The 14,256-nt window shown below is 45.1% G+C and overlaps 1 protein-coding gene across 4 annotated transcripts in view; it reads right to left on the bottom strand.

Annotated features, from left to right (window-relative positions):
- The window catches only part of kif26ab (kinesin family member 26Ab), a 68,715-nt gene that overhangs the window by 17,537 nt on the left and 36,922 nt on the right, over positions 1-14,256 (bottom strand). The window contains exon 1 of one of the 4 annotated variants that reach the window (XM_044047546.1): positions 1,242-2,086. The exons of the other annotated variants lie outside the window; for them this stretch is intronic. Within the exon in view, the coding sequence (XP_043903481.1) occupies positions 1,242-1,258 (17 nt within the window). The 5' untranslated portion in view covers positions 1,259-2,086. Of the gene's footprint in view, positions 1-1,241; positions 2,087-14,256 lie in introns of those variants that run through there. 4 annotated transcript variants of the gene reach the window in all.

A 14,256-nucleotide genomic window follows, 5' to 3' on the forward strand; every position in this document is an offset into this window, starting at 1 on the left:
TGGAGTGTGAGATTAAAAGATCTGAAATTTGCAGAGCAAGGAATTTAAGGAAATGGGAAATAAGTAGAGCATGTAAAAAAGAGAGAGAGAGCAAAAGCAGATCCATCTGTGTCCTGGTTAGCAGTTTCCTGAGAGGCCAGTTCAAGCTCATTAGTCCTGCACTGGGTTCCTCTGGACAGGAATGGGTGGGCTACAACCCAAAACTCCACCTCCTCCACCTCCTCCTTCTCTCCCATCCCTGCTTCCTGGAGTGACAACCTGAACCCCTCCTCTCCTCAGCAGTCCCCTCTCCGCCATACGCCCCCCCCTGCAGCGACAGCCCAAGAGCACAATCAGGGAACACACTGCCAACTGATGGAATAATTATTGCATCCAAGAAGGCTACAGGAGAAGGGTCTCCCCAGGGAGCCGCCTATGTGTGATAGCATGTGAGACGGATCGTGTGACGGGAGAAAAATTAGATGGAAGAGCTGAATGTGAGATGGAGAGGAAAGAAAGGGGGAAACCACACGTGGCTGAGAGCAGCCATGTGTGTGTATGTACATTTATGAGCAGTATCCACGGCACATTTACGTAAGATAGATGTATCCTGTCTCTGTCTCTCACTCCCACTCTCTCACCTCATTCCATCTCTGTACCTTTTTACAACAAAGAGATAAATTAGACCGATCAGAAGTCCCCATAAGACACCAAACAGAGACACAAGGCACTACTGTAGTGATTTATACTAGTCTCGGCCAGTAAGGAGTGCTCACCATCCAAAACTGTGCTTGTAACCTTGAGATTTAATTCTTGCTGCACAATGGTGCACATGTGTTCTTCAGAAGGTGAGGTTGAAAAAAAAAGAAAGATGGTATTGCTTTTTCAACACAACCACATGTACACAGGGAAATTAATTGCTTGTCACTCTCTCTCTCTCTCTCCCTCCCTCCCTCCCTCCCACCCACCCTCTCGTCTGTCTCTGTGTCTCCCAAATATGTGATCAGTCAAGGGAAAATAGGCGGCGAGGAGAAGCTCGGATTTCTCCAACAACAGCTTGTCCACCTGTTTACACCCCTTTCTTCATGCTAATGAAGCTGTTTACCTGCACAATTTAGTCTAAATGCTCAGGAGGATCTGGTCTACGTGTATGCACAAATACTCATTTTCTGCTTTTTGCTCCGTGTAATGATTTTACAAACTGAAAGCACATTTTTGACTGAACATGCACCAGTAAGAAAATGCTGCAATGGTGTACTTACAGCTCTTTCCAATCCATTATCTAGTTTCTGGTCATAGTCAAAAAAGAGACAACTGATGGAGTTCAACTTTGCGGTCCATGTCTGTGTTGTCACTGTTCTCCATTACTTGCCCATTAGACGCACCGGCACAGTTGCCCGAAAACCCAGCGAGGCGGGGCTGCTCACTTGTTGGGGCACTGGAGTCCTTTTTGCCGCAATCACAATCATTGAGGTTCCACTTGATTTCACAGAGATTTGTAAGAAGCAGGAGGGGTGGAGGGAGGACAGGGAGGAGGGGGAGTGGGAGTCATAGTAACCGAATGGAACTAGCACCAGGTGGGGCAGGGTGGAGGTGGGCAGAGAAGGTGAGTATCCTGCAGGAAAAGCAGTAGGATCACAGTTGAGGGGAGGGGGGGGTTCAGGTAGTCCAGAGAGCTGGGAGGTGAGGCGGTCAGAATGAGAAACGGAACCTCCTCTGTTCGTGCGCCACTGAAGCACCCCTAACTCTTCCCATGTCTCTTCACCAGCAAAAGTTCATCATCAGCTCAGAGATGCAAAAAAAAATCAACAAGCAACAGCTTCCTCTCCAACTGAGTTTGTCACATCCAAACCTCGCGCAGATTTCCCTCTCTCAGTTAATCCACTGTGGTGTGTCAGGTCCTGATGCTCCGGTCCTTCTCTGAGTCCACTCCACTACTCACAGCCAGAAGGAGGGGGAGAGAATCAGCACACCTCGCTAGCCTGGAGAATTTTCCTTGGGTGGCTGAGAATGAGGTGAATTCCTACTCTGGTTCCGCCTCTCTGTCCCTCTCCTGCTATCTGTGAAATGCTGGCAGCTGTCCTGCTGCGTTTCTCTCTCTCACTCTCTCTCTCTCCTTGACTCTCTCTCCCTCCCTCACACACGCACACATACACTGTCTCTCACACACACTCCCTCCTCTGCCTCTCTCTCTTTCTTTCCTCCCTCAGCCCAGCCCCTTTTCCCTGCCAGACGAGGTGTCGGCGCTCGATTGCTGGCTGCTCGCGGCGCAATTCGCAAGTATTCTCTTTCTCTCTCAATGCACACACACACACACACAAACCCCAGCACACACACATTGGTACCCCACCACACGTCACATGAATACTTAATGCATACAGGAGCCCTCTCTTCTTTTAGGGTCCCACACTTCAAACAGATTTAGTTAGTATGCCTACAGTGCATGCATGTGTGAGCCGCTGCGTTAGTCTGGATAGTGAGTGCACACTTGGGCACATTTGTGTTTTATGCCTTTGTTGAAGGATGTAATTAGCTAGATGAACGACAGCGTTATTAATCATAAGGCGTGAAGTGCAGATAAGGGAAGATATACTTAAGAGCAGAAAGATGGATTGCCTGAATGAGAGATGCTAGTTAGAAAGCAAATAAAGATTAAGAAAAAAAAAATATATATATGTATATATAAATAAGTAAAAGACAGTGAGCGAGAGGCAGAGGGTGGACGATAAACAAATGACATCTCAGAAAGGCAGATTGATGCTGGCTAGTGAGACAGAGTGCACTCAGTCAATGGTCAAGGGTAAAAAGGGGAATGAAAGCATGTGAGTGGGCGAACACTGGGGTGAGAGTAGCCTGTATTCCCAGGACTGCCAATTTACCAGTAAGCCCTCTCAGCCCCCGACCAGCCAGTGTTGTTTGAAAGGCTTCGGTTTTGGCTGCAGAGTGCCTCCTACAACATATCGGCAGACATAGACGGTGTGAGACATGCCAGATGAAAGTACATTCAGCACACACACACACACTCACCATGCTCTCTTTGCCTCTCTCCTTCTGACATAGTGAACGTTCTCTGAACTCTGCTGAATTTCATTTGGAGTAAAAAAAATAAAAATAAATAAAAGAAAAATAAAAGCCACCTCTGCCTATCTATCTGCAGAGTATAGTAACAAAGCAGTCTGATATATCACATAACCTTTATCTTCCTCATTGCCACACCAGGCTTACCTTTTCTGCAGTGTGTCTAAATTAATTCGCCTGAGGTGAGCTTATTTTCAGGAGCAAGATCCATCTCCTGAGGCTTTACTGCATGTTTCTCTGACACAGAATCCATCTGAATCATGACTGGCAATAGCCAGCGAGACGGAGACAATACTAATGTGGACATTGGTCACCCTAACGGCGCAGCCAATCATTAGTCTTATGCCTACTGTTGCCTCCCTCAGTATGGTTTCAAGTGGTCTATTTCAAAACGACACAACAATGGGGAACAGCCACAGTTGGCAGCGTCCTGATAGCCTTTCAGCTCCATCACTGTCTACTTATGAACAGACCTCAGAGACAGATAATGACTGTAATATATATGAATGAGCCAAAGCAAGACAGATGGAAAATCAAAGACCGTTAGAAATTAAAGGTTTCCTGGTGTCTTTGTTTCCAGAAAGGACATCTGAAATTCAACCTCACCTATGGATGGGGTGACAGTGAGGGTGGATGCTTCCAGGTCTTCACATGAGCCTGATTGTCAATTATCAGTGTGGCTCTTCTTTTCAAGCTTTGTAAAAATTAACAAAAGAAGAGGAAAATAAATCCCCTCTGCCCCAGAGAATCATTAGGTGGTTCACCAATTAGCTTATTTGTCACCATTTATCTTTGTTCTTTTGGCCAGCTATATAGCTTTTTAAGTAGACACGTCCTGTGAATAATTACCACGTTGGCCACATTTACTACTTTTGACATTTCCTTTTTTTTTTTTTTTTATCACTGTAGACAAGATATAGGTGCTCTGTCCATTCACACAGGGGTCAGATCACTGTGTCTGATATCAGACTGCTTTGTCCCCCCCAGTGGTTCTACACTCACACTGTTGCTGATTAGCAGGGCAGCATAGCTCTTCATGAATGAGGATGGGAATTCTGGTCTCTGACTGTCCTCAACACCATGCAGTGATAATGACTTCTGCACAAAGAGTCAGGCGCGCTCGCCGCTGGAGACATCCTGAATTCACCCTGAGCTCAGAAGTGAAAGCATCCGAGTGATTTTTTCTTACTGGGGACGTGTGAGCATGAAACTGTGATGTTGCCGTGGATTTTGTGCGCCGGAGACAATGTCGAGCCAAAAAAGTGGTATAGAAGCAGATGAATGTGATTGATCTCGCTGAATGTGTGTTGATCTATCAGGTGTGGTGCTATGTTTTTGAGTCAAAACCTAATCAATATGAAACCTCCCCAGAGTTAAAATCAGTACACAGTGTCTTATTGATGGGCTGCCCTTGACACGATCAAACAGCCCTCTGCCCCAAAGGTGTGGGGGGGGAATAACATAAATCTTCTAACTGAGCTATGATGTGGCAGAAATACAGACTTAGATCGGTTCAAGCCAGAGAACCAGGCTAATGGTCAGTTTCCAACATAACTGCCTCATTTTCTCTTTGCCAAATTGAAACAAATCTCCATTTCGGTGCTGATGGCTGTGTTCCCAGGTCGCTCACGTTCTGACCCAGCCACCGCTGAGCTTCAGTGGTGATTCAGCACCCATGACATCAGCCTGTGAACACATACACTCATAGAGCGGAGGAGATGATGTCATCATACTCTGCCAACCAGCCCTGGCAGCCAGAAGCCCCACCCAAACAAGATTTACTGGCGAGGTCAGGATGCTGATCATTAAGTATGAGACAAACGCCTGCTCACCATAAAACCCTTCTTCTCAGAAGCAACTGCTGTGGCTGTATCTCAGTGGGTCGGAGAAGACTGTTTGCTGTGGGTGTCAGCATCCTCCAGATGTATGGCCTTCCATGTGTAAATATATGCATTACCCCAACACTAAAAGCTGACGGGGTCACAGAGGGTGAGCTCTTAAAATAACCAATGGAATAACTAGATTCAGGTTACCTGACTGAGACTCAGTATTAGTCACATGGGGACTATAACAGAGGAACATGCTGTCAAATGCATGACAAAGATGATCCAAGCCTCCTGTGTGGCGCTGAGGATTAGTCAGGTAATGAGTCTGTCTCCGTTCCAAAGTCTCCCTGCAATCAAGGGACCACTGGCATAAACATCCATTTCGTTTTTCTCCCTTCCTTTCCTTTATTCTAAATCACTCAAAACACCTAATGCCCAAGGCCAAAACATCCTGACTATGGGAATGTGGTTCAACAAATGTTTATCGGAACAAAAAATGTGCACTTTTACTTCACAAAGGAAACTAATAAGTTCCCACCTGGAGCATCAGACATTCTCCCTTGGTGCTGTCTAGTTATCGCCTCAACAAAATCCCAAATCTCAGTTATTTCAGAAGATCTTTCCTTTTTCTCCTTGTGCACCACAAGATGTGAGAACTAAGAGGCTTATCTAGCTGTCAGCTGAATCTTATCAATTCAAAGCTCTGAAGCTTTCGACTTGTTGCCAGCCGGCTTCCCCCTGCTTGGCTGTTTTAATGATAGTCTGAAGGTAGACTTCCTCTCTCGTGTCAGTTTACACAGCAGCAGTTTGCAGGAAGTGGCCAAACACCTCCAGGCTCGGCTTTGTGCACTTTCCATAACTCCTCCGAAATAGATCAACGGATCCCGGCGAAACAGACCGCAATGAATGTGATGTCCAGTTAGCTGAGCAATATCTTCCTTGGCACGTTCCAAACACATTGAACCAAGGCCTTTTTTATAAAAGCTCTTTGTTCCAACAAGGTGTTCAACAAGCCTTTTGTTCCGGAGGTGTCTGGCCTTGGACACACAGAATACCAAATGGGGCATCATTTGTGCGCTGACTGCTGACAGCCCAAGGCTGCACACACATCGTCTCTGCACCAATCCCTGGAAAATTAGGTAGCTCCATGCATATATGTAACACCTGTGAAAATGGCGTGAATCATGGAAAAGCGAATATTCCAGGCAAAAATGGTGTTACATGCCCTTTTTATGTCATAAAATGTAGATTCCAACAGGTCATGTGTCAGCGCAAGAGAGAAACATGCAGCTTTCTGTAAATGCATACTAACTCCTCCTCAGGACTCTTCTCAGGTGGAAAATGAGCAATTTGGGCACTGAAATAACAGGGGATCATCAAAAAGAGGAGGAACAAAGAGGAAGCAATGTAGAGGTGAGAATGGTGATAAAAGAAAAAAATTTGAGATTACTGAGATGGAATAGGAGGGAAAAAAAAAATCTAAATTTTGGTGTGAAGAAGGTGCAGGTGATATAAAGAGAAAGAGGCAGTGAGAGAGGGAGCAGCAGGGTGTGCAGCTGAGCCGTCGCTTCGATCAGTGGTTCTGGCTCAGAGCCAGAGAGGCAATGTCCATGAGGAGGTAAATCATTTTCTGCCTGAGAAAGAAACAGGGGGAAAAAATGATCATTGGCGCTCTGTCACAGCAAGCTCGGAGTTACTTTATTCCCAAAGATGGGAATCCCCAGTCGACCAAAAATAAATGGAACAGTTGGTGCAGTGCAAAAAAGGAAGAAAATCTCATCAATATTCAAGAAAACCTGTTTTGTTAAAGCAGTGTAAGTGTAAGTAACAGTAGATTTAAGCCCTGGCTTTAATCAACAGAGGTAAAAGCAGCTCCTGTGGTTATTTTTCTCTGCTGAACAAGGAAACTGCTGTATATTAAACAGATTTTGTCTATTGTGTCTTTGGAGGAACAGACTTACGCCAACAAACTTCTCACTTCCCGACCGACTTTAAGAAAATATGATGCTCTGTGTCTATGCCAAGGTTAACCACCGTAATGATGGGGGGGAATATTTCTGGAACACTAACGACCCACAGAGTGTGTGACAAACCCTTCTTGTGGCTAAATCACCTTCCGGTGTTTTTGTGTTTTAAGGCCCTACCCATAAAGCTTTGCGGCTCCAGACGCCCTACACACATCGTCTGAGTCGCAGCGACTTCCCCGCACCCACAGTGAAAGACCACAAAGAAATCCTGCCAAGTTAGGGGCTTAAGGAATTTAGGGGCTTAAGAAAACAAAAGGAGGGGCATTTGGGGTAAAAGTTGGGGGCTATAGTTCTATTTACAGTTGACTTTATTGTTCTTCTTAGTATTCATGATCACTTCTTGCTAATATGGCCCTAACTAGCTCCAACATTAGGACAAACAAAGCTCAGGGCTCCAGCTCTGCAGGACCTATTTGTCAGTAAATGAGATGAAGGGTCCAATTTAAGACCCTTGGAGGAAAGAGCTGAAAAATACCTGCATTGGAAATCATGGGGAAAATCTCGAGCAATTTAGTTGAAGTGGTAAACAAGGGGTTTCCAGAAAACTACTGCGAGTGGGGAAAATGCTCAGCTATTGCATCAAAATTGGTTCAGACAGCAAAAAGTAAGCAAGTAAAACTATGGGAAGAAAATTTGCTTTTTTCAGCTGATGGGTGACAGATGATAATGAAGACATGTTTTTCCCCTCCTCTGCGGACTGCAGCCTCCCCACCTCTGGCATTGCTGACAAAGATTAACAGCTGCTTTCATCTCTTCTGGTGTATTTTCACTTTGGCTCCGCAGACACTGCTCGAGGTATTCTGCTTTGCTTCCTCTCCAAGGCTGCAGAGAACCTGGAATAGCTTCACACTCTTGATACACATGTTGAACTCCGCTTCACCCACAAGACCTCACCCAGGCTGCTCTGAGAAGAAAAAGTCTTGGCATTTTACATCAACTCATTGCCAGCTGAGTGACATTTCCTGTCTCATAAATTGATTCAGCACACAGTGGAGGCAGATTATTAGATATACAAGAGACAAACAAGGGCCATTATATCCTTGATCAGATATAATCAACACCCAATGAGAATGAGGACTAACTTGAGAGTGTGGGAGGGATAGACAGACAGCGGGAAAGACAGCCAACATACTTCTGCTCCACTTCTATCCTTCATTAATCATTTGCTGCCATGTTAAGACACCTAGCGATTATTTATTTGCACTTCTTCACACAGAGGCTATCACAACACGCAGGCCCGCAGGCTGGTGGGAACATTTGGGTGTGATTAATCAGTCGGCCATCCAGTGAGACAGAACCGAGGAGGGGAGGGGAGTTCCAACACGTGTTTCATAATCTTTCATCTATATTTGAGTCAATAGGCAACCTGACACAATCTACAGGGGGTCCAATTCAGGTGAAATGAGCTGTACCGTCAACGAGGTGGTCACGATAGCAGATGTAGGAGCAGTGGACGTAGTGATCAATTAGATCGGGCAAATCAATAAAAGCATTGTGGATGTGTAGTATACAGAAAGCGTATACTGATCCAAACTAATGGGGAAATATGAGCCTGGGAACAAGCCACTAAGATGTTGGTGACTTTAACGGCATTATTCAGGCTAAGCAGTTTATCCTGTATCACACACAAACAAAGTCAACCACAGAAACACACACGGCAACACTCGCGAAGGCCACATAAAGCGTGTGGGGATAATGGGATTTTTTAGCACACTGCAGCTGGCTTTCACGTGCTGGGTCGTGAACCGATTACAGACTATAATCCGCTCTATTCAGAATAATGTGCATGCGGGAAAGCAGAAACACAGAGAGGATAAATCCTCCTTTTAGTTTGGTACAGCGGTTTTTCACGTGTCCTGCACAGGGCGCTGGCTTGTTTCATATGGAGTTGGACAAGAAGAAGTCAAGGGCACAATATCCTGCACATAAACTCTCTTAATCTTTCCTAACACTCCACTTAGATGTAGAATTTGGTTCAAACATCAGCAAATGTGCTAATGCAGATTAAAACAGGCTGATGGAATCACTTCCTGTTTCATCAATCTTATCACTCCTAAAGAAGATGAGATGTGATAAGCTATATCGGGGCTATGGGTGATGAGCTGCACATTGAACCACCTGCTGACAAAGGCTTTACCCTCAGTGGTAATCAGAACTTAATTTGCACAAAGCGTGGCCCTCTGCACTCATAAACAGAATATGGAATATGATCTATGTGAGTGTTTCTAAGAATAAAAAAAGAGTAAAGCAATAGTGTTTGGGGAAATCAACCTTCTAGCACTGATTAGGCAGCTATTAGTTATTCATGTTGAACAGAGGGCCACGGCTGAGGAGCAGCGATGCCTGAGAAGCTCCAGCAGGAGCCACCTTTGTTTCCCTGAATTGTTCGATATAAAAGCTCATGGGAGCAGAGGCCACAGGCTCCATTCTGCACGTGCACACACAATAGCCTATAAAATTCCTCAGCACATATTCCCTGCCACCAGCCATTTGCAAATTCACTCATATTTCACCACAACCACAGAGCAGAAGTCACTATGGTTGTAATGATAAAGATAATGGAGTCCATTTGCATGACTTTCAATGAAGGGCACTAAAGAGGTTTAGATAGCATCCCTCGGCCCCCACAGGCATGATGTATAACATCCATTCCATTCAACAGGCTAGGGGTGAGAGGATTTGCAGCGTCTGGAATGATATCTAAACATTAATGCACTGATCATGGAGCCCCCGTGGGGAACTCCGAGTCGTTATACTGTCGAATGGGGAATGCGCAACGTGGGCAGCCAAACAGAGTTAGAAAGGGATTGATGCTGAGGTTATAACCTCTCCTGCCCACACGCAACAGTACAACTCAGACTTGGCTTCTTCTGATCATTCCTGCCAGCATAGCAAAAGAAAAAAAGGCCGCACTGTGTTAGGGAACAAGTCTACAGGAGAGAGGTCTGTGATCCACATCCTCTCATTTCTCCATGCGTGAAAGGAATATGTCAGGACTGGGAAGTCTAGCCTTCCCCTCTCCCCTCAGGGCTTAACAAACGTGGACCCAGGGTGAGCACACAAGCTTGAGTCAGCACTTTAGCTCTTTGTTTGTCAGACGACTCTCCACTGCCCCCCTGTAGGCTACGTGAGTGGGCCAGACAGACTTCCTGACTCAGGGATTAATTTGGGGGAATGGGGGAAGAGGAGAATGGGTTATACATTATGTAGGAAGTGTCAAACCCCCCTGCTTGTCTTTTCCTTGTCACTGGAGCTGTTTGTCATTCATTACGACAGGCTCAAGTTACTCTAAACTCAACAGGGCTCATCACCCCTAGTGGTACTGTGGGCACAACACCCAGAAAGAGACTAAATTTACCACAGTGAGATAAGTAGCAGCAAATTCTGCTGAACACATCTAAAAAGAGCTTTTCCATGCATATTAGAAGCATACTGTACTGCTTGCTGTCTAAGCATTGCCGCTTTGTGCCAATTTCTGATACAGCAAAGACTAAATCAGTCTTTCAGATAGAATTATGAGTCAAAGAAAGGCAGCCTATTGCTGTCTCAGGGTGGATGCAAAGGTACAGGAGGGTAGTGGAATGCATCTATCTGCTGTGGATCCCTGAGGCTGCAAGGACAGGTCAGATCTCCATCAACATCTCAGCCTTGACGGTGCCTGACAGGCCTTGCATAGATATCACACCTGGGCTTATCTACAGACTGTGTTGCCTCCATGGCCTCAGCTGGGGCTGCTGCATGAGTTCCCCACTGCACAGAGGCAGCCATTAGTCCCATCAGTCTGATTATGGCAGCGAAATAGCAGCTGGTGTTTAATCCAACAGTAAACAAAGACAAATACCACAGAGCAGCTCAACCATCCTGACTACCACCCACTCAATGCTTCTGATGAACCAGTTGCTGCCCTGAGCATGTGTTTACTGGGGATTCAACAGATTGATATGAATCACTCTGACTTGTCAGGCTTTGGAGATACAGGCAGCATTAACATTTCAGCTCCCCTTTGGTCGTTTCCTGAAAATGAAGCCAGAATTTCTGCAGTGTTTCCCCGCCGTACTATATATTCTCCTCATACTCCTGGTTGGAGGAATCCATCTCACTGAGGCTTCACAACAAAACCATTACCCTCTCACCTCCAGGGAGCAGACGGCCCAACTCCAACTAAGCAAAAACTGCACATTCCACACAGTGTAGTGGGGAAAAAAAAGAGAGTGACAGAAGCTAAGATAGAGAGGAAACGAGAGAAATGAATTACAATCCGCACCGCAGCTCAAATATCAGATGTGCATTACCTGACTCCCATGGCAGTGAATCCAATATTGTTGTGCACAGGCACAGACCTCCTGCTCCTGACACTGTCAGAAGTGAGCATCAGCACAAACACCGCAGTCTGAATGGCAACATTTACAAGCACATTCGACCCAGGCAGCAAACGTCCCTCTCTGTATCTTCATCCCCCTGCCATGTGGGCCAGATTCACTGTGCTCAGTCGACCCCACTGCTCCTGCCTATTTGCCAGTGGCAAGGCTCTCTTCTGTCAATCACAGCACAGTCAACCAAACACAGCACTGTCCTGCTGCCTGCAGTCTCTCTCTCTCTCTCTCTCTCTCTCTCTCTCTCTCTCTCTCTCTTTCTTCATGGAGAGACCACCCCATCATGAAAGAACAGATCAGTGCCTCCCCCATGCAGGAGCAACATGCTGGCATATCCTCATCCTCGACAAACAAATATGATGGAATTAGTTCCTCATGGAAACTTCATAACAAATCACACAGTTCTGTACACACGTTTTGACAATGGACTCCAGCGAGCGCTCCAACATGTTACTCACAGCTGCGTGTGATCCTGTGGCGCTTCCACTTTGCAACACAGTCAACTCAGTATTGATAGACGCTTGTCAGTGCCGCTGACTAAATTATAGTCCAGTGGACCAGAGAGGGTTATTTCAACATCCTGTTTTCCAGTCACCACGTTTTAAAGAAAAATCAGTCACATTTAATTTCCACACGCTAATGACTTGTTTCTATGGTTACTCAGTGCAGCCTGAGGAAAAAAAGGGCAGAGTGAGTGTTGCTGACACAAAGGCAGGGACTTTGCAGGAGGACCTGTGCTGAATGGGCCCCGTTTCCACAATTACAGGAGGATTCCTTTTGCACAATCACAGTCATTACACTCACCTGGGCAGCAGCTGCAGAGCGGACGATGAATGACCATAAAACCACTTCCTCCTAATGCTCCTTCAGGGCCGCATTCCAGCAAACAGCTGTCCGTCCTACCCGCTGCAACAGACTGTCTGCCAGCCTGCGTGCCACCTCTGAAGTTCATAATGTGCCAGAAGCTTTCGACTAACTTCTTGCGCCTCCACGGTCTTCTGCACACATGTACAGTAGAGTGAGTGGGCAATTCAACCGTCTGTTGAGCAATATTAATGTGTGAGTCTGCAAAGCGACAAATGGACTCGCTCTGCTGTAAACAACCACAGATCAGGGACCAACAATTGGCCCATAGAAAATGTCTTATGCTTTGGTGCAGAAATGAGCACACTGAGAAAATAAGACTGCAGAGTGAGCAGTCAACTCCTCGCGAATCCTACAGTACCGGTAGGTAATAAACACACCATCACAATCAGCGGGTGTTAATGGAACAGAAAGATGGGCAGAGGGGTCCGCAGTTAGCCGCAGCGTCCAGCCCCTGCTGTGATCTTCGTCTGGTTTCATTACACAACGCTCTGTCAATACACTAATCATATGCTCGGTCACAAGGCAATCAGTGCTTAACGTGCCAGTCAGCTGAACACATGGCTCTAAAGTCATTAGCCCCACCCACAGTAATACACTGGCGTACACATACACACTTAATGACCTGCACACATGCATGCACACACCCTCACACACAACATCCAGTCCAGAGTGTGACCCTTGACTCTTCCTGTCTCCTTGTGACTGTATAGTCACTCTAATTATCAATGAGTCATGATTGACCCCAGGGGTCATCTTTGTTTCAGCCTTCTTCCCACAATTACCACAGACAGGAAGCTGGAGACAAGAAAAAGAAAGAAAGATATTCTCTAATTTCTGAGAACATCACAAGAAATTCACAGTTTCCAAGATAGCCGAGGGAAAAATCTTCCCACAGGCAACAACTCAGAGATGAAAAGCAATTTTCAAAACGTTAATCCACACAGCCTACCAGCTATCAAAATTAACAATTCTGATTCTGGGAAAACCAAATATTAATTTGCTTCATACAACATAATTTGTTCACTTAAATTAATAACTACCACCCTCAAATGACTCATTTGCTCCTACTAATTATGAGTCCACACAAATTACATCAGCATCATATTTGAAGTTGCAAAGATGTCAAATGTATTAAAACTTTAAAACCATCAATCCCATGTTACACCTCCATGTTCCTTCTTATCCCAGAGCTGACAACAAAACAATGGCACTATAGTGAAATGATCTTTATTGTCATGATACGACCGATATTGCACAACGAAATTTCGAGGTCAGATTTCGAGGTTGATCAGAGCTGCTGACCGAATGTGTCTAACATTCTGACATGTTTTGTTAGTGGGTCTTTTGCATCATTACTTGAGGATACTGTCTCTTTGACGAGGGAGGGGTGAGAGAAGAGACATTCAGTTGGTTGCAATCTGAAACCACACCTCGAGCTACCAAACACTGGCTCTTTTAAACCATACAGACATTAATGTATTCAATGAATGCTCAAATCTGAGGGTAAAAATAGTGATTTAAAAATCATTAAAACTTTTAAACATATAATTATTAGTTTAGAGAGTCACTGGTTTAATCTTCACAAGTGTGATTTCGACCTTATGTACGCAAATCGACATTTGTATAAAGATTACTTTACAACTCACTACACATCTTAAATGAAACAAAATTGAATGCCTCTCTCACCGGTTGAATGGTTGACTTATTTTTCCAATGAAAAAACAGATCTTTTGTGAGAGGCACTATTCGTTACAGCAAACTAGCAAGAGCAGCTAGACTCAAGCTAATTGCATTCTAAGTAAAATTTCATCTCAGAGTGAAACAGTGTAAGTGAATGTCAGACAAGTGTCAAAGGAGCCTACTCCACTCCACTGGGGTAGAAACTGCTATTTGGTTATTCTGCTCCTACATCCTGGGCTCTCAGGATTCATACATGCATCCCACTAATTGTATCTTTCGAGAACAAAAAGGAATACTAATCAGATAAGAGTTTTCAATCAAGTATCAGACATGAAGGGCACTAATTTCATCATTTCCTCTTTTCAACTGGAGCAGAAAGAAAACAAGGAAATGTTGTTGATTGATTCGGTTCTTTTTGATTTGTGG

The sequence above is a fragment of the Solea senegalensis genome, linkage group LG16 (genome assembly GCF_019176455.1).
Source record: "Solea senegalensis isolate Sse05_10M linkage group LG16, IFAPA_SoseM_1, whole genome shotgun sequence".
NCBI classification, from domain to species: domain Eukaryota; kingdom Metazoa; phylum Chordata; class Actinopteri; order Pleuronectiformes; family Soleidae; genus Solea; species Solea senegalensis.